The sequence below is a fragment of the Dendropsophus ebraccatus genome, chromosome 1, assembly GCF_027789765.1.
Source record: "Dendropsophus ebraccatus isolate aDenEbr1 chromosome 1, aDenEbr1.pat, whole genome shotgun sequence".
Classification (NCBI taxonomy): Eukaryota; Metazoa; Chordata; class Amphibia; order Anura; family Hylidae; genus Dendropsophus; species Dendropsophus ebraccatus.
The window spans coordinates 102401478-102429284 of NC_091454.1; the positions used below are offsets into that span (position 1 = coordinate 102401478).

Sequence of the window (27807 nt, forward strand, 5' to 3'; positions counted from 1 at the left end):
TTATAATCCGCTACTGGCCTCCTCCTGCACCTAATTTATCATGGTTTATGCCTGCAAACAGTTGTAAACAATGGCAGAAATCTACACCGCTCCGGAGCAGGTCCTGCGGGATTTACTATGGTTGGTATTACACGGGCCGATGGGGCCCGATAATACCTGTAAACGAGTGTTTCCTGGGCCTATTACACGGCCGATAATCGTTTAACAAGGGCTGCAAGGAAATAGTTACTGGCCGCGGCGGTCCCAGCCTGTGATTGGCTGAGCAACCTGTCAGCTGTATAGCACGGGACCCAGAGATAAGCGGACCGCAGGAGCAGCCCCGGAGCGTGGATAGGTAAAGTAGGTCTTCAGTCGCCGTCCGCGCACCGCTATTACACATAGCGATGCGCAGTCGGCACCCAACAATTATAGGTTCTAACCTATATCAACGATCAGCTGATGACAACGATCATCAGCTGATCTTTGTCTTTATTACACGGAGCGATAATCGGCGAAATCGGGCCGATTATCGTTCCGTGTAATAGTACCCTATGAGACATGTGCCTCTTAGTAAAACAGGCAGACTGCACAGGGGCAGAGCTTTAATTAAGACTCTGATAATTGGCCCCACTATAAGCGTAAACATACACTAGACTGATCTTATGCAGATTTTTTGCATGGATATTTGCATGGCAAAACTGCAGCAGATTAGAGCACCAGCAAAGTAAATATGTTTTCTGATAACTCATCTACACACAGTGAAAATTTTCCGGACATAAACTGACCTGGAATTAAAATTGGATTTAAAATGTCAATTTATGTCATTTCATGCTGCAAGTTCCGCAGCGATTCTCGGTACTGTAACTTTGAATGGCTTTACATACTCGCAGCGGACTTTTTATGCCACTGCGAGTATGTAAAGCCCCTTCTCACTTAACCCACTGCTGCCCAGCTAATACGTTACTTGCCCACATTCCCGCTTGCTTCTTAGGCTCCCGTTCAGCCAATCAGTGGTACACCAGGTGGGACACCAGGAAGCCGTAAGTCTGACAAGCAGGCAGGTGCATGGGCAGGTAACGTATTAACTGAGCAGCGATGGGAGGGGGGGTGGCAAGGGACTTAACATACTAGAAGTGGATTTTTCATTCCACTGCGAGTATGTAAACCCATAGAAAATTACAGTACTGGGAATCACTGCAGATTTCTCTTTGGAACTCGCAGAGTGAAATCCGCTGTGATCCATTTACGTTTGAAGCTGTACACATCCAACATAAGCATGCACACACAGCTTTTCTACATCAAAACACAAACAGCTCTGCAACATAAGCAAACAATCAACTATGCTACATATATACAAGCCAGACAGACACACACACACACACACACACACACCTCTGATACTTACATACATATATGCATTCATTTTATTGCAGTCAATCCCTAATATAACAAGTATAGGTCCTATGTTTAAACTTATTCAGAACTAAAGGTAAAGGACAGAGTCCTGTGATTGATCACTTGACTCTATCCCCAGAACAGGAGATGAAAGTCCAGCAGGACCTTCTGTGGTGCCAGAGTCATGTGATCAGATATGTATTTCTTGTAAAAGAGGCGTAACATGTATATGAGTGGAGAGCAGATGCGCAAGAAAAATCCCATTGAAGCAATAGGACAGGCAGAATGACAAGTTGTTCTAACTTACTCAGAATGGGACATAAAGGTCAAAGTCACTTTTACTTGTCGAGATCAGAAACAGGTAGGAGGAGGAAGAGGACTGTACGGTATTAAATGGCTGCAGAGTTCTCTCCGTTCTCAGTTATAGTGCTGAATCAGCAGATCACTCTCTTACTAGGAAAGCAGTCAGGGTTCTCTGACAGCACACTATAAGATGCAGGCACCTCTTAGAAAGATGTTTTCTAGCTAAAACATGCTATCTACCTTTATACACACACACACACACACTATTGACATTAAAATATTTATACAATTGATTTAAAAATAATGACGAGACCTTAATGGATTGCATTAAGGGGGTATTCCTTGTTCAAACATAACGTTTCATATGTTGCTTCCAATAGTGAGTCTAACAATTTATTTTATTCCATACTTGTTACTATCTATTCAGTGTCCTTTCCCCAGTTCTGATCCTGCCACTTTATGCTGAAGACAAAGAAGTCTGTGTGTGAGTGGTTCTCTGTGTCTCTGCTTTGAACTCTCCCTTCCGAGATGGCTCATGTAAACAAGTCCCTGACAGGCTATATCTGCAACTTTGTAATGCTGGGAGGGTTAATCTCAGTGAGTTCATCAGCAATTTAACCTCAGATTAATTCTCCTAGCATTACAAAGTTCAAGATACAGCCTGTCAGGGACTTGTCTACATAAGCCGCCTCGGAAGGGAGGGGATTCAAAGCAGAGGAGGAAAGAACAGCTCAAAATCTTCAGCACAAAGCAGTAGGATGAGAACTGGGGGAAGGAAACTGAGCAGATAACAACAAGTATGGAATAAATTGTTAGTCTCGCAATGGGCAGCAATATATGAAAAGTTATGTTTAAGCTCCTTTAGGGCAGTTTCACACAGGACGGATTGCAGCGGAAATGTCCCTCTGAGTTTTGCAGCGAGATCTGTTACGATCCAAGGTCCTGGCAGTTCCTATGTGAATACATACTTTCAGCAGATCTTTTAGACCGCTGCAAGTATGTAATTCACCCGCCTCTTAACCCACACTGCCAGCGCATACATCACCCGTCCTCAATCCTGCACGGGGTCCTGGCTTCCTGCTCTCCCGCCCAGCCAATCAGTAGCTGCGACTGGGCAATGCACTAATTGGCTGGGTAAGAGAGCAGGAATCCAGGACCCCGTGCAGCAAGCTGGATTGAGGACAGGTGATGTATGCGCCGGTAGCATGTGGGCTAGGGGGGCGGGTGATCTATTCACATAGGAACTGCCATGACTTTGGATTGTAGTTTTGGAGCGAGATTTCCGCTGCAATCCTTCCTGTGCGAAGCTGCCCTCAAAGTGATAGTTCAAAATTATAAGCATGATACTAGTAAGAATTGAGTGGCAAAAACTGTAGCGCAATTACCTTTAGAATCTGTCCCTCACTGTTTACAATAACCATAGTAACTTGTACATTTCTTGCAACACTTTTACCCCCTTTTTCAAATTCGCCTTTTTCTATTGTGATGTATAAGTCATTCCTCATTTCACCTGCAAGAAACAAACAAAAAAAAAAATCAAAAAAAAATTGCTTTTTGTTCACACATTCAGATTTTTAATTGCAATTCATGAAAACAAAGCCAATAATGGATTTGAACAGAGGAAAAATCTCAGTCTTTCCTTTATGACTTGCTCTCCATTTATAATTTGTTCCAGGCTTCGAAATCAATCATTGAAATTAAAACCTGACTGTGTGAATAAAGGCTACATATTAATTAGGGTCTAATTATGTAACCCACAAAAAAATGCAAGAAAACTGCAAATTTCAAAACACAATAATAAGATAGACCTCGAAAAACTGATCAGTCGGGTGTGAACAACAGACACACAACTAATTAGTTGGTGAGTAGAGCCACTGCATCCAGATGTACACAGTGAACAAATTAAATTAGAAGCAGATGGCCTAGCGTGTTGTATAGTATATGTGGCAGATCACTGTAGCTCTGCTTTCACTGAAGTTAACAGGATCCAAACTGCAGTAACGACGCATGGCCACTACACATTAAACGGAGCCATCTGCTTTCAGTGGCACTGCTCAACATCTGAAGGGCAGGGGTACCTGGTGTCAGCATACCTAAAGCCTCTATTACACGGGGTGACATAGAGGAGCAAACAAGCGATGTCAGTGCTCATTTGCTCCTCGTTTCCCGCACAATGCCGCCGCTATTACACGTGGTGGCAGCAAGCAGGTGAGTATAGGGAAAGCCGCAGGGAGCAGGGCCGTCTTACCCATTGGGAATGGTAGGCGGCTGCCCGGGGGCCCTTGCGTCCTAGGGGGCCCCTGCCCTGTGACATATTCCCTGGCCCTTTAACTGGGAGTGCTCTTGATCAGCGCTGGCAGATACAGGCTGTGCACAGCTCGCTCTTGTGGCCGGAAGCTGCATTCTGCTTCCAGTCACTAGAGGCCTCTCTCACCCCCTGCATTCCCGTGCGAAGCACAAGTGATGTCACCAGCAGAGCCCTGAGAGGAAGGAAAAGCTGGAGGCCTGAAGCACAAAGCTTGAGTGAGTATGTGCTGATACGAGGGGGGGGGGGGGAGGCTAGCTGGCAGGGAAGGTGTTAATCATGGGAGGAAGTGCTCTCTGCAGGGATGCAGACAGGGCCCTGGGTGAATTGGTAAACAGGGAGGAAGGGGGGGGGTCGGGGGTGTAACTCCTCTGAGTGTGTATATATCTCCATTCAGTGTATTATATACTTACCTTCCTCCTGTATGAGTGTGTATATATCTCTCCATTCAGTGTATACAGCAGTTTTTTTATATACTTATCCTCCTGCGTGTGTATCCCTCTCCATTCAGTGTATACAGCAGTGTATTATAAACTTATCCTCCTCCTGAGTGTGTATATATCTCTCCATTCAGTGTATACAGCAGTGTATTATAAACTTATCCTCCTCCTGAGTGTGTATATATCTCCATTCAGTGTATACAGCAGTGTATTATAAACTTATCCTCCTCCTGAGTGTGTATATATCTCCATTCAGTGTATACAGCAGTGTATTATATATTTATCCTCCTCCTGAGTGTGTATATATCTCCATTCAGTGTATACAGCAGTGTATTATATACTTATCCTCCTCCTGAGTGTGGATATATATCCATTCAGTGCATTATATACTTATCCTCCTCCTGAGTGTGTATATATCTCCATTCAGTGTATACAGCAGTGTATTGTATACTTATCCTCTTCCTGAGTGTGTATATATCTCTCCATTCAGTGTATTATATACTTATCTTCCTCCTGTATGAGTGTGTATATAATCTCCATTCAGTATATACAGCAGTGTATTATATACTTATTATCCTCCTGTATGAGTGTGTATATATCTTCCCATTCTGTGTAGGTATACAGCAGTGTATTATATACTTATTATCCTCCTGAGTGTGTACATAATCTTCTTTCAGTGTATACAGCAGTGTATTATATACTTATCCTTCTCCTGAGTGTGTATATATCGCTCCATTGTTGTCTCCCTGTATACTGTATAATACAATATACAGGGAAACAACATGGCTTATATATAGAGAAGGGCAAAACAACATGTCTCATATATACAGAGGGGCAACAACATGACTATTATATTATATATGAACCATGTTGTTTCCCTGTATACAGTATACAGGGAAACAACATGGTTCTCATATATAATAGTCATAAGGTTGCCCTTCTGTATATATGAGACATGTTGTTTTGCCCTTCTCTATATATAAGCCGTGTTGTTTCCCTGTATACTGTATAATACAGTATACACAGACTCCCTGTATTATACAGTATACAGGGAGACAACATGGCATACAGTATATGCAGAGGGACAGCAACAAGTCTCATATAAAGAGAGGGGCACCAATATATATTAATTAGGCTTTTACCCACCACCTGTATACCCCACAAATACCTGTGTATATGGTTGTACACATATATCACTATTATAGGTTACATAACCCCCTACCTACTGCTCCACCTTAATACCTGTATCTATATGGTAGATAAATAGGTGGTAATGTATATTGCCTATAATAGTGATATACTGTATGCGTGCAACATATATGACAATCACTATTATAGGCAATATACCTTACCAGATAAGGGGGTTTTGATGGCTGAGGGGGGGGGGGGTTGCAGATCGCACCTCTGCCCGGGGGCCCATAATGCTGTTAAGACGGCCCTGGCAGGGAGCTGCCCGGGTAATCGCTAGATCGTCTGGGCAGCCCATAGAGGATAGCAGTAGTCTCCACAGAGGGGAGGCAGCAGATTGCTGCTATCACAGTCGTTTGTCTTTCTACATGTTGAAAGACAAATGACAATGCAGGTGGACAATGCAGGTGGACGCTTGGGTGTGTGGATCAGCCAATGAGCTGAAGTGTACCTAGTGTCTGAAAAATAAAAAAGAATATTGGATTGCAGTTCAAGTGTGTGGATTCCTTCCTACACGGGTATCCCGCTCGGCAAGAGGACTATCACCTAATGATACTCAGGTACTTCTGTGTTTTACACGTATTTACTCTCACTACTCTTTTTCTGCATTGGTATTCCAGGGTCAGTGGAGATCCTATAGTGAGTGATTTTGCCTAAAGGCTTATAGTGCGATTGACTTTCCTTGTATCTAAAGACAAATGACAGCAACGATCAGCCGACATTGTTCATGTTGGCTGATCGTTGCCTTCTATTACACGGGATGATTATCGGCCGAATATCGTTTCGTGTAATAGGGCCTTAAGATCAGTCATTGGTGGTCTGTACTAATGGTATATGTTTACACAGAGAGATTTATCTGAAAGAGATGTGAAACCAAAGCCAGGAACAAACTATAAACAGAGAACAGGTCAGATTGAGATTTCCCCTCTTTTCAAATCCATTGGCCTTAATGTAACATCTCATAATGCAATTGTTATGAAAAGGAAACATCTCATAATATAATCATGGCTAAAAAAAGTCTGCAATTACTGAGACATCTGCAGCTTCTGCAACATATACCCTTTGTTTTCCTCAAGCTTACCAGGCATAATGACATCCGAGAAGCCCAGCTTTCTTGTTATTGACACTCCACGGGTAAACACTGAAGAATATTCTCTTCTAATTTGCTCAATGTCTCCATGAAGCAGCTGAAGGGAAACTGCCAATCCTGGAATAAAAGTAAGAAAGTGGCTCAGAAGTTATAGTGTACCTGCCGTAGAGACATGTCAAAACTTTCCATTGGTCTGGGTCTGAGTGTTCAGACCGGTACTGATCGGGAGAAAGAGCAGCGAGATGACCGAAGCAGTAGCGCGTTAGAAAAACTCTAAGTTAGAAAAAAAGAGACAAGATCCATAGGAGCCCATTATAAGGCTAACACATTTTTTTTAAAATTCAGAGTGAAGAGTAGACCAAGTGGCTGCGGATTTCTCCCCACTCATGCTCCCGATCAATATGGGTCTGAACACTCAGACCCGGACCGATCAGAACTTTTGACATGTCTCCATGACATGTCAAAAGTTTTTTTTTTTTTAAACAGTTCCCATGTTAGTATTCAGGCAAAATTATGTATGGAGCAAATTTAGCAAAATTCATCAAAAGATTAGTAACAGGAGAACTATGTCAAAGAGTGAATTTCAGTCCACCTGACAATTAGCGGTTGTGACCGCAAACAAATTTGTTTTCTATGTTTAAATCAATGTTTTACATATGGCCAAAAGGTGTCTCCCCTCTTGTCAAACTGCAGTCCGTGTTCCCTCCGTGCAGATATTTGGGCTTTTCAGTGTTAAGATAAAGAAACCAAACATGGCATTGGAAGCTCACAGACATAACTTGATATTGTTTGACAGCTATTCCTGAACACACACACAGAGTGGGGAAAGTCTTTACTGCATATGTGTACAGCTGCTGCACTTCCACTTTCTGGGGGTGCTCGCATAGTATGGTCAGCTCTCCGGTCACATAGAAACAAAACCTCTATAATCATACAGTGAAATTTTACTGACTGAATTGTTGCATAAAAAAAGAGTACTGTCTACTGGGATGCATGTATAGTTGATAATATAATTAGCAAAAGTAAATTGCCCTCAGTTGACATTAAACCTGCATGATTGACAGGTGGTCTTTTCTTGCACAAGCACACAATGGACTGGAATGTTTAGTCTCCTTTTCTGAACAGAGAAAAGACCAGCAAAGAGGGAGCATAGACCACATGTGAGTATACATAGCAAAACTGTTTGTGATCACAACCCCTGTTGATTTCTTTAAAAAAAAAAAAACACGTTCACAACAGGTACATTCACATATACCATATCACAGCGGATTTAACTATCGATTTAACTGATCATTAAAGTATATGGCACTCCATTCTGACAGTGTATTTTTATTTCACTACGAGAATAAAGTGCCATTTTGTTGTAAAACGTTGGATATCGTGCTGCTGTTTTATTGAAAAACAATTTAGAAGCCATTCTTGCCTGCCCATGCCCTAGTGGCTTCCTGTGTCATCTCCTGATCCCCCCCCCCCCCCCCATTTACTTAACCTAGTAAATGATGCACTTTCCCCTCTCTGCTGATTATGTTCCAAATCTACTGAGACCAATCACTGAGGCTGCAGTGGGTTAGGAATATCAGCAGCAGAACATGGACAGCACCTCATCATGGTAAGTACACAGAAGCCCTGAGATGGAACAGCCAGCACTGGATTGGGCTAGGTGAGTATGCTGGAGTTTATTATAGTACTTTTCCGCAGTGTGCACTTCCATGTTCAGTGAAACTGTAATCTTTCTATAGGAAACAATGTGCAATGCACCTGAACCATATCCTCAAAAGCCAGCTTCATGTTAAACAGGACATAACTAATTGATGTGCTTTGTCCTGTACAAAGCAAGACATAAATCCTGTTAAGACAATGTGATAACCCAGCTGCATGGTTATGAGACAAATTCCTTTTGACCACAAACAATATATATACATATAAATAAATTCTAACTGAAAATGTAAATGTGCTACATATCAAACATCTACTTTAATTTTTCTGGAACAGGTCTGGAAGGCTGAGATGTGATTGCTTGTTAGGGATGTTAACTTTCTTTTGTTAGAACAGTTTTACTGCATGATGCCTACTGCATCCTTAGTATACATAGTGTAGCACAGACACCATTGACAGCTGGTGCCATTAGAGCATATAAAATGAAGATTAGAGCAGGAAACACATAGCATAGTACGTTCATTCATTTTCTCTTTTAAGTTAGGCTTTGAGCAGACATGTAAGATCTGCATTGCTACATTCTGTCTGCTCAAAGTCAGATGTTGAACCTCTCTGGGGAATGAAAAGGAAATCATACTTTGGTCCAGAGACCAACCATCTGAAAATCCGAACACAATTTAATATTTTCATGTTGATCAAGTGGAAAAAAACAGAAGACACTTTGCTTTAAATTAATGCTAATTTTAATAAAATAGCAGGACTATGGGTTTCCTTTTTAAAATTTCATTTTAAGGCTGGGTTCACACTACGTATATTTCAGTCAGTATTGTGGTCCTCATATTGCAACCAAAACCAGGAGTGGATTAAAAACACAGAAAGGCTCTGTCCACACAATGTTGAAATTGAGTGGATGGCCGCCATTTAATGGCAAATATTTGCTGTTATTTTAAAACAACGGCTGTTATATTGAAATAATGGCAGGTATTTACTGTTATATGGCAGCCATCCACTCAATTTCAACATTGTGTGAACAGATCCTTTCTGTGTTTTTAATCCACTCCTGGTTTTGGTTGCAATATGAGGACCACAATACTGACTGAAATATACGTAGTGTGAACCCAGCCTAAAAGGTGCGTTCACGCATACAGGATCAGCAGCAGATTTGACGGTGCAAATTTAAAATTGCAGATGCAAAGCAAATCTGCAGTTTAAAATCTGCGCCATCAAATCTGCTGCAGATCCTGTATGTGTGAACACACCTCAGAGGAGTATTCCCATAACCAAATGCCCGCACAGGCACCGGAACCAGTTACATGCTGCTGTCATGATTTGACAGCAGCATTTAACGGGTTAAACTACCCGGAGGGGTGAATCTCTGCATCGGGTAGTGACAGAGGGAGATCAGCTGTTATTCTGACAGCTGATTTACCATGATGGTGGCGCAGGAGTGTGGCATAGTTTTCTAATACATACGCCGTAAGGGTATGTTCACAAAGGCAAAATTCAGGTGGAATTCTGCGGCATTTCACTTCTCTGAGTGGAGAGTGGCAGCAGCGGAGGAGTGCACGCTCTCCAATAGACAGGCCATGACACACTGAGACAGGCGGAATTCCGCCTGAATTACTCAGTGTGAACATACCCTTAAGAGGCATATGTATCGGAATAAAGCCCATTAGTGACCGCCGTTAAAAGGAGTATTGGCTGTCACTAACCGGTTAACTGCCACTGCTAGCTTTGAGCCAAAGTCAGAAGGAAATCCAGCAGGAAGCTGATACACACAGATAAATCGCTAAAGCAATTGTTTAAAGGACGACAATCAATGATTTATTTCTTTTACTTGATAGACATTTAGACAAAAAGATAAAATTGCTAAAAAAAATTGTTACCACAATATTATTATAACATTAATAATAGTAATAATAATACTGATCCTTGTGAAAAATGGAACAAACTGTCTGAAAGACTAGCTAACAATGATTTTGAGGTAAGCTCAAAATATTTCTCATTCCAGATTTGATCTTTGCTCCATTTACACTAGCAGAATATCATTTAAATTTGAACGATATAGAAATTTATTGCACAATAAATTTCCCAAACTATTTTTTCTTTCAAATGAACTGGTTTCAGGAAGTTACATTGTTTACTGTGCAAAGCAGAAGGAGCCAGTGATGGGCGATTCCAGGCAGTTGGCCCTGAGGTTGGGAGATGCCACCTGCTATGATGTAAAACTGGAATGATTTGTAAAAGTTTGAATCCGGAGCTAGGAGCAGCATAGACAAGCAGGAAAAGGTGTGATCACTGGAATACCCCAGATTATCTGCCAAAGATTTGAAGCCAAAACCAGGAATGGATTTGTAAAGCAAAAAAAACTCTCAGGCTTTCCTTTATGACCTGATTTCTGTTTATAGTCTGTTCCTGGCTTTGGCTTCAAATCTTTGGTTTATAATCTGTTAGATAATCTTTCTTTGTAAGCGACAGCAGCAGATCGCTGCTATATAAGTCGCTTGTCTTTCAACATGTTGAAAGACAAACGACTCATACAGCAGCGATCTGCTGCCGCCGCTCCGTGGGGTAGGTGCAGCGACAGCAGACCGCCGCTATCCCCTATGGGCTGCCCGGACAATCTAGCGATCATCCGGGCAGCCCCCTGGACCTGCCCTTACCCGCTCCCTGCAGCCACATGTAATAGCGCTGGCAGCAAGTGGGGAATGAGTAGCAAACAAGCGTGTTTGCTCCTCTAGTCACCTGTGTAATAGGGGCTTTATGGTGTGTTTACACAGAGAGATTTATCCGACAGATCTTTGAAGCCAAAGCCAGGAACAGACGATAAACAGAGAACAGGTCGAAAAGGAAAGATTGAGATATCTCCTCTTTTCAAATCTATTCCTGGCTTTGGCTTAAAAAAATCTGTAAAATAAGTCTGTGTAAACGCACCATTAGACTTGGCCATTTATTTATTAGTTGTTTTTAATCAATGTGTTGACAGTCAGGTGTGAGTGATAATCTGTTTTATTTGACCCCTTAATTTTTGACGTATTTGCTTGATTTGGCACTCTTTATCTACTCTCTTACTGTGTTCACACATGGCGTATTGGGTGCATTTTAGAGCAATTTTTCCGCTAGTTTGTGGTGAATTGTGCATTTGTGGTACAATAGCGCATTTTTTGTTCTCTCTTACTGAAAATGCGCAACGCCTGGCAAAATCACTGCAAAAATGTAACATCGACAAAAGTGTACACACCATTAGGAAAATCTGATGTATTTTAGGTCAAATTTTTGCAGAAATATAGAACATTTTGAAGGCTTCACAAAGTTTCAAACAGTACTGTGTATTATTAGTATTATAAACAGGGAATACAATGCACAAAGTAATCACCTCTACACTTTGCTGCATCTATTTCAGCTCCTGGTCAGAATGATTTTCCTGCCCACAACCTCACAATAAAACAAAATACAATCAAGTGTTTTCCCAGTTGTTCTGCTAATAAGAATGATTTTCCCACAAGATATAAAGCAGTACTATGGGACAAAGTCTTGAGTATACAGCAAGTCAATGCCAATGATAACACACACACACACACAAAAAAAAGGGATGTTTTACACCTTATTTACTATTGCATACATAAAGTTCTGTTATTCTCAGGCACTCGGACACTAGTGTAAGGCAGTTCACAGTAGCAAAACACTGCCTAGAGATTTAGTATTTACAAAAGCTTTTTATCTTTTATTCCTCATAAATATTGAGAGTTGAATGTGGCTTGCTGGGATACGCATACATCCAAAACCATAAAATAATCAAGAGCTGGTAAAAAGAATGAAGAGAAAGTATAAAAACAGAACCAAAAAAAATATGTGAACTTTTAATTCATAAAACTGTAAAATGTAAACGATATGTTACTGCTGCCTTTACTACACTGTAGCTCTGAGAGCATATTAGGTAATAAACAAGATGTTATATACATGGTACACTGGGCAGCCAAACACACAGATAAATAGACATAGCCACTTATCACGACAGCCTATAAATACTGCCAGGTTTTGAACTTTTCCAAACTCTCTAAACAGAGACAAATAAGCAATAACCCAGAGTGTTTATTTCTGCTGCAAACCTCCTCAGCCTGACAATAAAACAAGTATATTACAGCATAAATGCTGAGTACACAACCTAAACAGACAAGGAAGAATACCAATGAAATCACAAGGAGCGATACGTTTGCTGCACTAGGTGACTTCATATATACAAATAGCACAAAAGGCAGGTATTAAGCTAATAGTATAATTGCTGTTTATCTGATTGGTGGCAGAAGTAGGTCACAAGTGAATAGAAAAGTGTGCTAGACCTTGATCATTTCTAACACAATGGCAGAGTGTGCCTGGATGTGACACACTGATAAACCTGTGGTAGCTCCCAGTCATTTGTAGGAACAAGTAAAAATATTATTTACAGAGCTACAACCAAACCAGTAATATGATATCTGAAAATAATCAAGGTTTTCTTCATCTGAGAAGCAGACATAGTGCTTCACAGATATAGAAGTAGACTCTAGAATAAATACATACAAATATATGTCCACTAAAGTAAGCTCATGTGCAGATAGGTCACCAAACCAGGATTTACTGGCTCATCCGTCCCTATACACACTTTTACCTCTTGTAACTGTTTGCCCAATCAGCTGTTCTGCACCCACAGTGCTCCATTCTCAGTACACTGCAGGCATCACACAGATGGCAGGGATGCTCCCTGTAGACCAACTATTGATGGCCTATCATTAGTATTTTTCCGGTAAAGGGGTTGTTTAAGAGGAAAAAAGTGTAATAAACGCCATTAAACAATTCCAACCGATTCAGTGTGCCTCTGAGCCATAAAGCACTGACTAGGACCTAGCTAAATTACCTTAGCAGTGATGCCAGTGAATATAGCCCTTGACCAGTGAGGCCACTGATTGGCAAAAGCAGTCACTTACCATTGTGGCACATAATCTATCTTAGAAAAGAAACAAAACCAAGACCACCAGGTATCCATGCTAAAACAGTGAGGGCATTTAAGAGGTGAGTAGCACATTTTTATTGTATATTTTTTCTTTTAGGCAACGCCTTTGATTTTTGATGAAAACATTCCACAGACGTAACATGTTAATTTGTCCAGAGATCGTTATTTTACTTTAATTCATACAAATAGTGTTAAAAATAACCATTATAAAATAAACAAAACAATGCAAAAACAAGTCTGAAGTCACCCATCTCCAAGTGACTAGATACAGGGCAATGGACTGTACGGTCATGATGCTCTGTAGTGGAAGCTGACATCTCTAGAGACATGAAATGAACACTTGTCCATTCAACTAGCAGAAGCTCGTGCTTATGGATGACATGGGCATGCATATTTACCCAAAATAATCTACTAAGTGGCTGCTCAACTGCATAAAACATTCAATATCACATTACATCTATGACTTAACAACTTGCTCGCAGTTTCTATTTAAAAAAAGACATGTGGCCTCTCCTGACCTGTCCATTGTTGTAAATACATGTATCCCCATAAAACAACATTTGGGGATATGTTGCCATATGACATATGCTCCAGAATTGTTAACACCCAGTTGGCTATTTACCCAAACATTTCTAGTAAAAATAGGCCAACACAGAGTTATAAGAAATATGTTACACAGTTTACCAAAATAGACATGTCAGGAGAGTACACAGGTCCTCCTTAAGGGGTATTCCCCATCAAGAGAAGTTATGCCCCACCCACAGTGAGCTGTGGATACAGTGGATAGGGCATATCTCCACCAGATGGTAATCCCTCTAATCATTTCCAAGAAATAAAGCAGTTAATATAAGTAAATGAGTTGTCCTTGTCTGTCAAATTATCTCCATTTTTTTTTCACTGCTTTTGCATTTGTTATACTTATAGGCTTGCTACCAAGAATATTTGGATCTCAACAAACCTGTATTTGAGCCTGTCAGGTTGTATCTAGCGTTCATTTTCTTGATAATATTTTCATGTATTTGATACCAATCACTTTCTGTGTTGCACCTAGAAAAAAAGATATGTTCATTAAAATTACAGTATGTCTCAGTTCTGAATTAGAACCAACTTTGTATTTTAGAATAACAGTCTCAGAAATAGTTAGCAATAAAGTGTCAGCACTTATGGAGAAAACAATACTCTAAAAATCATTGAATACTCAAAAGAAAGAGAACTTACATATAGACTTTTAAAATGAGGTCATCCTTTGACTCCCCTGTTAAGAGGTCAGCAATGCTAAGAGCGGCACAACCGAAAGGTCGACGATATTGCACATTTGAAGAGTTCTTTTTCTCACCAGCTCCCATACGACCTTACAGACAAGTAAAAATTGTAAGTTATTTTAAGAAAAACTATGCATCAGCTAAAAAAAAAAAAGCTAAGCAAGTTTTTTTAAACCTCATATTAGTCAGAATTTTACCAAAACCACATAAGGAACTGAATTTGGTAAAAACACTGACCAAAATGAGGCTCAAATAAATGGAACATTGCCTTTAACTTCTGTAGACTAGCTTTATATATGTAAACTGTAAGTGATATATTTTAAAAAGCAGACTTAAGGACCTATTACACAAATTGGCTATTGGCTGTACTTGGCTGATTACCAACCATTCCAATTGCTTGGTGTAATAGGTTCTGTTTAAAGACCAGTATGCACAATGTCGGCTGATCGTGATCTTTCAACAGGAGTGGCGTCAGTAGACCACCATGCTCTCCTATGGGCCACCGAGATGATCTTAAGATTGTCTGAGCAGCCCCCTGCAGCTCCCCATGCCCACCCCCACCCCCCTTGCGCTCGCTTTATGGGCGTGTAATAGCACAGACAGCGAGCAGGGAAAGAGCAAGAAGAGAGCATTGACCCGACAGGTTGACAGTCATTTCCTCCTCAACACCGGCCACTGTGAAATAAAGCCTTAACTTGACTTGCATGATGAATTTCGACTTGACGTGTATATGATTGGTTTTACACAACCTTTATATGCACATTTCTGCATCCATATTATGGATGCAAGGTTTGACCTACCCACAGCTGTCAGTTTGGGGAATAAGAGACAGTCAGGCCAAGAGCGGAGCTCGATTCAAATAGGGTTAATGGCAGTTGGGTACTCCCAGTGAATGACAGAGTCGCGATCGTGCTGCCATCCGCCATTAACCCCTTAAAAAATTAAACATCCTTAAAAAAAAATAATTAAAATCTCTCTCTTTAAGCAGGGTTTCCCAACCAGGAGACACAAATGACTCTAGGACCCCCCTGTCTGTGGCTCAATTTTAACCATATCATTGATATCCACAAAATATGATTAGGTATTTTCTGAAAAATAGAATTAAACATGTTTAAATATTTTAAGTGAAAAAGCTTTATTTCTCACCAATTCTGATTATGTGTACGGTGATGAAAATGTCTTTCCGAAGGTCACTTGAGCTCAAGTCCTAGAATAAATGTAAATTTTTCATTATGCAAGCACATTTTATTCTAGAATTTAGATTGAATTCCCCAATACTAAAGAACGTATTAATATGGCTAATAATAAATAAAGTCTATTATCTGACTAGGCCAAATGATTGCTGCCTACAACATTTATAACCCTTTAGAACATATTATTTTTCTCTGGGTCTATCCTGAACTAACAGATTCTGAGAAACACTCACCCCCTCCCCCATTACTCCAACATTTGCAGTGCAGTTGTAAGGTACTGTGGAAAACGTCAAAATAACATATATATCAATGCATGTGTGACGCTGGTAATCTGATCCAAGCAGCATATCACTCCTCTCAAAGTGTACCCATAATCTATGCCACCAGGTCAATATTCCTCTCTGATCTAGTCTATCTGCTCCTTTCATAACTCAGGCACCTTGTTAGGTGTCTGTACTCTCCATATTTTTAATTTTACGCACAGTGCATGCATTCACAAAAATTTCCCTACTACCACCTGTTATATCAAGAAGCCATACCTGCTCCACCTTTTAAGAACATTACAATTAAGAAATGTGGATTCTATTACAGAAATGCCAATACATTCTTGTACATTCTACCTGAAGAGTCATGACTTTGGTAGCAGACACATGGTAATAACCAATATGACAGACGGCAGATACTTACAACAAAAACAGAACTATATCTTTCAGTCTTTTCCGGAGATTTTGGCAGTCCATTTCTGTTTAATCTTACGAAGAACCGTTCACTGAAATATGAAAAAAAGTAAAATGAACAAATCTCATTCGGAAATCTTATTTTTTAACTCCGTCTTAATTCTCTCGTACCTTAGCCTAAAAAAAAAACAGTCTGTCAAGATTTAACCATTATTAAATATTCAATGTGTGTTACAAACTTGACAAAACGTCAGCTTTGCAATGGTAATTGCTGGAACTGTCAGTCTGGATCTTTTTTTTTTACCTTTCCTAAAGCTTGAAAGATCATATGAGGTAAATAGACCAAAAGCAAAGACTGAATAAGTTACAGTAACTTTATTTTGCTTGTCTTGATCATGGAAATATTCAACAAAAGCAACAGGGCTGAGTTTCTTATGGAACTACGGCAAAGGTGGGCATAATTTTATTTATAAAGGGCACATTATAAACACAATTACTTTAACAAACCTGCAATAGATCACTTTTAATGGGAATGAAAGCTTTTCCAGTTTATCTATAAAATGTCTATATAATGTGTAGTAAGGCTAGACACAAGACTAGCATTCCCAATTGCAGTAACATAGCACAATTTTTACAGTGATCCCATGAAAAATCATGGCAAAAAATTACTATTTTATCACAATTTCACAATTCAACGCAAAAGTGTAGCAAAAATGCATATTTAATGCAAAATAAATGTCAAGTGTAAACACAGCCTAAGCCCAAACAGTTGAGCAAAGGGATGCAAACAAATTGCTAAATTTTCCATTTTTGTTTTTTAAGAGGAACAAAATTAAAGGGTAAGACTATAATCCCACCAACGCTAGAGTATTTGCATCAGTTGTTTTAATCAAATCTGTCAGTTTTTTTGCATTCACATTTTTTTGTCCATGCAAAACATTTTTTTATAATGGACAAAAAATAACTTCTATTTTTTATTTAATTTTTTACATAATAAGCAGCGATGATGGATCTAAACGTAAACGCATTGCCTTTTACACTTCCGTTTTCAAGTTATCCATCAGTTTTGTTCACTGAGCATGCTCAGAAGAGGAGAGAAACCAAGAAGAAATACAAACAGTTATAAAAACGGACACTGACAGAAGCAAACGGGTATAAACAGTCCATTTTTTTTTAAGGGTACAAACCCACTTGACGTATTTGCTGCGTGAATCAGTCTTAAAAATAAGCAGGCAAAACACAGGTTGGCTTTATACAATTGTTCTGTGTTAAAATACGCATTTGCGTATTTTTGAAGCATGAAGCTACATGCGTTTTTCGCACAGGTTGTTAACAACTGATGCTTTGCTAACAACAAGCTTCATGCTTCAAAAATACACAATTGCGTATTTTAACACAGAACAATTGTATAAAGCCAACCTGCGTTTTGCCTGCTTATTTTTAAGACTGATTCACGCAGCAAATACGTCAAGTGGGTTTGTACCCTAAAAGCCAAAAAGCAAATTGACCTTAAAAAACAAATTTTTTAATTCATTTGCTCAACCATCTATACTACTCTGTTCATTTAATATGGAGGGATCCACTCCTCGTGAAGGGAGACAAAGGCAGGTGTGAACCGACTAATTTAGTTGAAATATAATCCAGGGCCAGAGTCGCTAGAAGCACTCATCATTCTTGCGGCCCATAACCAGCCCGTGTAAAATGTACAGCGATCAGCCAAAGATCAGGAAGAACCTGCCTTAAAATTAATAAGAGAAACAGATTGCTGAACTCAGGGAGACCAGACAAACGACAACACTGCCGGCTGCTAATGAAAGCGCTCAGTGCAGTGAAGTCCTAGGTAATTAATAGTTAGCGGCTGCACATTTTCTTGAGTAAATAGAGGTCGATAAAGGTTAAGAGGAACTGACAGCACAAATATGTATATATCTGTGCTGTCAGTTTCCAGATCACAAGCAGCTGTCTATACTTACCATGCTGCTTATGATCTGGAATCTAGTTCTCCATTCGCTGCTGTAACTTCATGCTGCCTCCTCCTTCAGAATGATTGAAGCCGAAGGAGGCAGGACCTGAACATACAGCCAGCGGCCAGACTGGAGAAGCCAGCTGCCGGATCACAAACATCTTCCCTAACACTTCTGCTAATTTTTTTATTAGAGACAGTAGGCTAGCTGAGTAATTCATGGCCTTATTCAAATGTCTGCAAAATTTGTCCATTATTGCGGACAAATTTAGAACCCAATGGTTTCTATGACCTTATTCACATGTCAACAATATTTGCAGATCTGTGTTGCAAAAAAAAAAAGAGTTCCAGAGGGTACCGCAATTGCAGCACAGACACACCAATAGAAGTCAATGGAATCCATTATTTTTTTTGCAGATCCGCAAATTGGGACATCATTGTTTTAGCTACTTCTGGAAGCAAAGCGATCCAGTAATGGTAAAGGAAAATGGCTGCCAAGTGATCATATGACCAAATTTATTAACCAGCAAAACATACGGATACGCACTACAAACTTTGTTTTTTCCTCCAAAAGAATACTGGTATACAACCTTCCCTGGGGAAGAAACCCTTATACAAACACTGAACATGCAGAGACTGCTATAAGATTTTAGCTTGTGCACTAGTTGACTTGTAAATGCAGTGTTTTGTACTGTAGGTTGTAATGTAGGAACAGTAAATATAAGTAATTAAACATAGAAATGATACACATAACATAAGACAAAGTTTTGAATATATTTACAATCGTGCTCATCTTGGATATAGGCTTCTGACATACATCATAATAATACTCCTAATTAACAAGGCATCAATATAAACTACAAACATATCTTCCTTTCTATTATTAGGTGGCAAAAATATAAAATGAATTAAGTGTTTGCCACCCCATTGCTACATTTGTATATGCTGTTAAAATTTAACCTTAACAATGTACATATAACATTTTAATTTAGCAGTCCCTGATACAAGCAACTATGTAGCCAGATGTCAAACTCACGGCCCTCCTTTTGTTGCTAAAAGGTTTGACTGTCCAGGCATGATGGGATTTGTAGTTTCACAACAGACGGTGGGCTGTGAATTTAACACCTGTGATGGATTACCATGCCAGAGGGTCTACATCAAATTATGTGAAATTTAAAATTGCTAAAGTTACTTTAGTAGGTACTGATATTCTGGTTTATCTTCTGCATTCTTACTAAGAAGACACCCGTAAGAGCAATGCCGCACTCAATACAATGCCACGTGCCGTAGGCTCTGCTTGGGGAATCTGCATAGAGCAAAGATCTTAATAAAATACTCCATAACTTTAGCTGTCTTGTGAAGAAAAAGGAATGAAAAATAACTAACACTGAAGAGATTAATCTAAGCAGGTCAACAGGGGATTTTAGCACTAAAGAGTCTTCTATAGTAACAACTGGAGCTTTTGCTCAGCTACGGTTAACCCTTTAGTTTCCTTTATTCAAAAAGAAATAAAGGGATTATATATATATATATATATATATATATATATATATATATATATATTTTTTTTTTTTTTTTTTACACTAATATGTTTGAGAGTGGAACATAGTGACTGCTGCTGTGTGGATGTGGTGTCCTTGTTTATAAAGCCACATATACTTAGACAATTACACTAATATACTGATTTTGAGAAAAAAATATGATGGCAAAAAACATTAAATGTGTATTATTTAAGAATTCTAGGAGAGTTCTGCTTCTATACATTAGTGTGCACACAGAACTCCAACAGAAAAGCAGTATAGGCCCATGTGAATACTAAGTTGGACCATACCGTCACTCCTTTTCGGGTAGGTGCCATTTTCTGCACCAGAAGCTACTGTGCCTGCTGTACATTCCCAAAATAACTTTGACAAAAGGTGTCCTGGGCCTCCTTTAGGTGAAAAATACTTTAATCATCAGTGGACAGTATTACTGAGGTGGGGCTTCTTGACTGTTGAGTCCACACTTCCTGCCTTAGTCCGACGCTAATCCACGTCCCTCTCTCGAGACATCTTAGCACTACACAATATACACATAACTTACCTATACTGGATATACAATTTAAGAAACTGTACTTTACTCTTAAGACATACTGAATTCTTGATGATACAGAACATATCAAACATAATGCAATATGTGCAATAATATTGTTTCAAAAAAAATCTACCATAAAGGTTAAAATTAATTTTTACTGTGGGTACATAGATATGTTGTTAAGTTGTTAAAGGAAACTTATCGCCAAGAGTTTTAATCCTTAACACAGAAATCAAAATATCTATGTAATGATCATAGATAACACTGAACAATGCTATGCGATAACAAAACATTTTAAATTGGCTGTCATTAGGGCACAAATCCACTGTGTCAATAGTAGAGATGAGAGAATCGGTTCGGCCGGTATGGGACCTTGTTCAGATTTTTCCAAAAATCTGAGTTCGATCGGATTCGGATTTTTGGAAATCTGCTCCGATTTTTTTCCCCTTGCTTTCTACAATGGCAGCCGCCATTATAGAAAGCAGGAAGTGTTCCGGGCGGGAAAAGCGCTTTCTCATGATGCCCTGAACACATACAATCAGCAGGGATCTTGCACTAGCCCACCCCCTGTGTGACGTCGGTATTGCTTTAAGAGCAGCGGTCACATGACCACACCACGCAGTGTGGAGAGAGAGAGAGAGAGAAAGCATACTGTTAGCAGTGCACAGAGCTAGTCATTGACAAAAAGCTTCTGCTGCTGCTGTTGTTGTGTACAATAGACTACTGAGAAGATATTGTAGGAAAGGAAAGGAAAGATTAGGAAAGCGAGAGGAGAAACATCTAGTGATTTAAAGAGAAATATAGAGAGGGCGAAAGATAAATTAGGCATAGGACAGCAAAGGGTGCACGGAACAAAAACTTGCTGTACAGATATACATGCCCTATACTTCTGATAGTGTGCATAGCACATTCGTCTTATCCTGAGAGACAAATTATTATATATATATATATATATATATATATATATATATATATATATATATATATATATACACACACACACACACACACACACACACAAGTCCTATATATTACAGAAAATACTGTCCTCATCTACTAAGTGTAGCAATCAGAATTTGAATATAAAGTCATGGCACAGCGGCATCAGGAAACCTTACAAAGAGTTTCAGGCAGAGGGCTTGGCAGAGTCTGGCTCAAGGGGCAGAAGAGGAAGTAGGGCAGAAGGAGGGTCCAGTGGCAGGCCTGAGCTTCCTTTGTCAAACCAGGGTCGAATCCACACGTCTAATTCCACAGTCCTGGAGCTGGCTCACACTTCGACGTCCACAAGGATGAGTAGTGAGACAGACAGCCAGGTATCGGTGGGTACCTCGGACACGACCCTGACTTGGCACGGGCACGCAGCAATTCCCGCACGTCCTCCATCTGACATCCTCAGCAACATCCCGCTAACTTTTGACCCACTGCCTGCAAGGGAACTGTTGCCATCTATGAGCAGCCAACTGCTTGCCTCCATGTTGGCTACTGCTGGGCCTTAACTGGCATCCATGTTGACTACAGCTGGGCCTTATCTGGCATCCATGTTGACTACTGCTGGACCTTAACTGGCATCCATGATGACTACTGCTGGGCCTTAACTGGCATTCATGTTGACTACTGGTGTGCCTGCCCTTGCCTCCATGTTGGCTACTGCTGGGCCTTAATTGGCCTCCATGTTGACTACTGCTGCTCCTGCCTGGCCTCCATGTTGGCTACTGCTGCTCCTTCCTGGCCTCCATGTTGGCTACTGCTGATCCTGCCTGCCCTCCGTGTTGACTACTGTTGCTTCTGCCTGGCCTCCGTGTTGGCTACTGCTGCTCCTGCCTGGCCTCCATGTTGGCTACTGCTGCTCCTGCCTGGCCTCCATGTTGGCTACTGCTGCTCCTGCCTGGCCTTCATGTTGGCTACTGCTGATCCTGCCTGCCCTCCATGTTGAATACTGTTGCTCCTGCCTGTCCTCCATGTTGCCTACTCCTGCTCCTGCCTGGCCTTCATGTTGGCTACTGCTGCTCCTGCCTGGCCTCCATGTTGACTACTGCTGCTCCTGTACTGGCCTCAAATGACTATTGCTGGACCTCCACTGGCCTCCAATGACTACTGCTGCTCCTTCACTGCATTTGTGACCTTTTTCTTGCATAGACCCTGTAATGGTGAATTTCCTGCATAGACCCTGTAATGGTGAAAATTGAAGTCTAAAAAAAGAAAATGACTTTGAGATATCGAAAAGATAATGATGTTACTCTGATGTTAGAGCTCTAAATTCAACCACTACCCCCGTATCATATAGATGCCTTAAACTATGAAATCCAAAGAAATCCAAAATTCGGTCGAACAAAATTCGGTTTATACGCTGTGTGCATTGGACGTCCATCATTCCTTTGACTTCAATGCATCGCAAAAACTGACGTAGAAGAGCCGCCTTTTTTCTTTTTTTTACGTTGCATGAACATAGCCTTAAGCTGTATTATTTCATCTGAAGGCAGACAAAGTTCCATAATTCAAGTAGAATATCTGTATAAATACATTTGGTTTAATTTAGTCTCTGAGTGCAGAATCTTGTTTCATGTACCACTTATAAATTCTTAATTATCTTTCTTTGGTCCTGTGGAGTTGAGAGGACATTTAGTCTCTGTTCCTCCATTCTATAGTCTTAAAATGTGTACGTGCTGTGTATAATGCTGTGTATGCAACTATTGGGAAAGAGGCCTCCGCTCTGTCTATTTACCATCTTTATTACAAGGAGAACTTGTTTTTCCCTTGGCTCTTTTATTTCTGAGGATCCTTAAGTATAGATGAGGGCAAGGACAGCTGAAAACAAATATCATGGCAGCTCTTGCAAGATATGTAAACACCCAGGGTTCAGATACCTTGAAAATAACATGTTTTTTAATTAATCTTAGCCACTAACTTGCTAAGTAACAGAATACATAATTGACACTCACTCTAATCAGAACAAGAATTAATATGTAACATCTAACCAATAGGAACTTGGTCGCTGCCCATGTCCTTCTTGGTTGGATGCCAACTTTCTTTGTTATGTATAAATATGTGTTTTTGTCCAATAAATGATGAGCTTGATTCACAGAATGCTGTGTCTGTGTCATGTCTCCCAAGCTTGTAAAAATACCCTACTGATAATTTAGAGTCTCGCTAAGACTGGTAGTGGGTGTTTGCCCCACAGTTAATGGCACTCCAGATGGGACTGGCATAATATCTGCATTGACAACACCCAAACCTTGGAGAATTATGGTTCAGAGACCCACAGACCAGACCAGCTGCAGCATAAGGCAGCACCCAGGTACAGTCCTGCTTTTTGTAGTTTATTGCACTAGCTGAGATATGGAGAGAACTTTTGATGATAAAAGTTTTCTATTTCTTCTTCACATGGATCAGTTGTTGATGCCATAACTCTGGGTAGTCAGGTTGGTGAGGGAAGTGTATAATGTCCAGTTCAAGGTACAAGCCCTGTTCTAATTAGGACTCATGCACTCATCTCCCTGAGATGCCTTGGCAACCCAACCACCAGGAATGAGCTGAATCTCTCCATGCAGAATTGAAGAGAGCAAACGGGGGACTGCACGTTGTACTTACCCAATAATTGCAAACAGGTTTGGCTAGAGAGTAGTAATGGAATGGTTAAACTTTTTGACACGTACAATTGTAATACTACAAGGAAAGTTTCCAGTGTAGGTATAATATATGTAAAACCTAAAGAACAACTCTGATATCACATGAAAGGTCATAGTTGTAAAAGTAAAACAACAGTGTTTGGGTTAAAAGGGGGACCCAGGATTACAAAAAAAACTGCTACTTTCTTGCAAATACAGCACCACACCTGTTCCTAGGGGTCCATTTACACAGAAAGATTATCTGACAGATTATCTGCCAAAGATCTGAAGCCAAAGCCAGTAACAGACTATAAACCGAGATCAGGTCATAAAGGAAAGCCTGAAATTTCTCCTCCTTTCAAATCTATTCCTGGCTTTGGCTTCAAATCTTTGGCAGATAATCTCTGTGTAAATGGACCCTAAATTGTGTGCAGTATTGCAATTTAACTCTGTTTACTTCCATGGAATGCAGCTGCGAAACCACACCCACTGATGGGAACAGTTTCTGTGCAATCATATCTCTAGGAGTAAATATATGAGCAGCAGACATTTTATCTTCCATCTGTGATTCTGTTTTATTAAACCACTACTGCATGTACTTTTCAAACATAGGAAAACAGCTCAACAGAAAATAAGCCTTTACCTCTGGGCTTTAAACTAAGCATAACTAAACAGTCAACCTTGGTCCCATGGACCTTCTTGACTAAAGCTTCTCTCAGGCATGCAGAGATTTGGCAATAGGGCCAAAAAGCAGTGACATGAGTTTAATTCTTTTTTCCTCAGCTCATTTACAATCATGCTCTTGCTGCAGGCTATTCCTTTGCTCAGTAATAAGCATATGTAACCCATCATGGCCAACCAAAACCTGTACCTGAGGAAATGCATGGATCACACAAATAAATTTGACTAACATTAATCCCTTCATGCCAGCAATACATAAATATACATTCCTGCTGCACATACCCCATGCAGTAGGAATGTATATATACATTTATGACTGAGGGGCTAAAGATGTGTGAGGGACCGCTGCAGTGAGAGCAGCCCCACACACATCAGTGTCCTGGGAGCCCAGCATAATGACAGGCAGCTGTGTTCCTGCAGCTGCCTGTCATGAACCCCTTAAACACTGCGATCTATAGCGATTGCAGCGTTTAACCCTGCTGTTCTCTTCAGTTCTACTATACACATATGTTTTGGTCATTTTTGACCGGGCCTATTAAGGTCTGGATTTTTAACTATCTAGTGTTTTATTTGAATATCTTTTGCAAAAAAGTCTTTATAAAACTGTAAACTATAACTAGTAACATCAAACTGTATGTGAATATATTTTAAAAAAATAAAATAAAAAGTCTATTTTTTTTCTATATAAAATGTGAAATAAGGTTCAAGGTGCTAAATTTACTATTTGTATTTGTCACAAGTATAATTTACATGTCTTTTGCATAAGTACTTTGCACTTAGCAACATATCACATTTGATTTGCCATTACTTGATGTTGGAAAGAAAGTGCATCATTTCCGTTTTAGGCTGGTTGAGGCCGGGGGCATCGTCGCAGTGCTAGTGGAAGCCCTTGGTTCACTTTCTTCAGCATGCTGTTGGATCCTGTGGACAATGGCTGCAGCTCCATCACCTCTGGGTGTTACTTTTCTTTTTTCAATATATAGGCTAAACAGTGATTTTCCCAATTTCTCTAAAAAAAATTCCCATCCTTCTTTTATACAGTTTATTTTTGTTCTAATTTGGATTTATTTCATGCCATAACACAAATGCATTGTACACCGACACATCAAGAATATTGTAAAAAACAACCATTGGCCACCGATTAGTTTTGCGTTTACAGGTGTAAGTGCCTATGAGTTGATTTAGAGTAACAACTACCCCTTTAGTGGCATTGTAATGTAAAATTATGTCCAGCTTTCTGTTGTCTCAGTTACTGATTGACCAAAATGAGATTATAACTCCTTTTCTTTTTTCAAAAAATGGCTGGAGATTAGTATAAAAGGCTATCGGTCATTTTTGACCGAACAGTACAAAAGTAAAAAAAGATGTGGAGCAAAAAGTAAACAAAAAATAAATAAATAAATAAATAAAAACTGCTATTAGTAAGAACCCCTCAAATGAGGAAAAGTCAATGAACCACAAGTTTCAGAACCGCATAAGGAATATTTAAAAAAAATATCAAATTTGGTCATTTTTGACCAAACAGAACAGCAAGGTTAAGGTACTCAGTGACAGGACAAGCTCCTGTCACTGAGTGATCGGGACCCCCAAAGCCAGGCTGCGGGGGTCCGAATCGCTTGTACCGATGTCTTGTCAGGTTGGCAATTCATGTATTGAGTCTGCTCTAAGGTAGGCTCTATGCATAGTATATGCAATCTATTGATTGCATGTTTTAAGTGAAAATTGTTATAAAAAAAAAAGTGTAATAAAAAAAGTTTTAAAAAGTATTTAAAAAAACATTATAAACCCCCCTCCCAATAAAAGCTTAACATACCTCCTAACTGCTCTATCAGAAAAAAAAAATATTAAAAAGCGATACCAATATGATATTCATAAGAACTAGAGATCATGGTGCAAAAATGACACCCCAACCAGCCCTGTAGGTGGAAAAATAAAAGTGCTATGGCTCTTAGAAGGAGGGGAGGAACACTGCAAAACCTACAGCTGTTTAAAGTGGACAACGCAATTGGACATTCAAAAAGTTGAGAATGTGGGATATCAAGAACACATACAATGACATTTAACATGGACATAACACAGTCCAGTGAAATGGTCCTCAAAAGCTTGTTTGATAAGTTAAGAATAATGAAAATTCTGTTGAAGGTTCATTTGAACATAAAAGTGTACATACGTCTCAAAAGAAGCACAGAACATACTGATAAGTCAATACATATGGAACAACATTGGCTCAGGTCTTTTAATTGGCAGTTTGTGATTTAAATCAAGAAAACCTCTCAATCTGAGGAGGCTGCTGATACCAAGCAATGATTAAAACTTCACAGTAGAGCGCCTTTTTCCTTCTAAGAAGCCATTTTTATGCTACACAGCTTCCTTCACATGCACTGACAGCATCAATAAGCAAGTGAAAACAGGACAAAGATGCCAATTAAAACAGCAGTCAACCCAAATTTGGCTTTTTTTGTTTCTTTACATCAGTGGGCAGCATAGAGTTGACTTTTAATGTTTATAATCTTCAATGCAAGATTGCTAGGGTTTCAGAGCTTCTTGGTTTCTCCCATATAGCCAAAAAACCTAGGTTTCAACATGTTACACTTGCACAATATATAATTATTGAGTACACAGCAAAGCAATTACATACTTTAACATAAAAGAATTAAAATGGAATTAAGAAACAACCAGCATCTTAGCATAAGTACAAAGATTGTCAAAGGCAGCTAATCTGGCAGAACTATTTTGTAACTGAGAGCCAAATATGAAATTCAAAGGCAATTTAATGGAAGAGTTTAGGTTTAGTTTACATCTGCCCTGTTGACTTTATTATATCATGAAAGGCAGGAAGCTCAGCTAGATCTGGTTGTATAACAAATACCAACCCTGCCTTACAGACCCCGCTGATCTAAGGAGCTCTGATTGGTTTATTTGACTAGAAAAATAGTTCTGACCAGGGTTTGTTTGTTTTGTTTTTTTTACTTCTGACGGAAATTGGATGAAATTTCAACAAAAGGCT

The 27807-nt window shown here is 39.7% G+C and overlaps 1 protein-coding gene across 1 annotated transcript in view; it reads right to left on the reverse strand.

The window, feature by feature from the left end:
* DOCK4 (dedicator of cytokinesis 4) overlaps positions 1-27807 on the reverse strand; it is a 271626-nt gene that overhangs the window by 136181 nt on the left and 107638 nt on the right. Inside the window, exons 9-14 of the mRNA XM_069976155.1 lie at positions 16489-16570; positions 15755-15815; positions 14565-14697; positions 14305-14393; positions 6692-6817; positions 3063-3187 (exon numbers count right to left, since the gene is read on the reverse strand). Coding sequence (XP_069832256.1) covers positions 3063-3187; positions 6692-6817; positions 14305-14393; positions 14565-14697; positions 15755-15815; positions 16489-16570 — 616 coding nt within the window. The remainder of the gene's footprint in view (positions 1-3062; positions 3188-6691; positions 6818-14304; positions 14394-14564; positions 14698-15754; positions 15816-16488; positions 16571-27807) is intronic.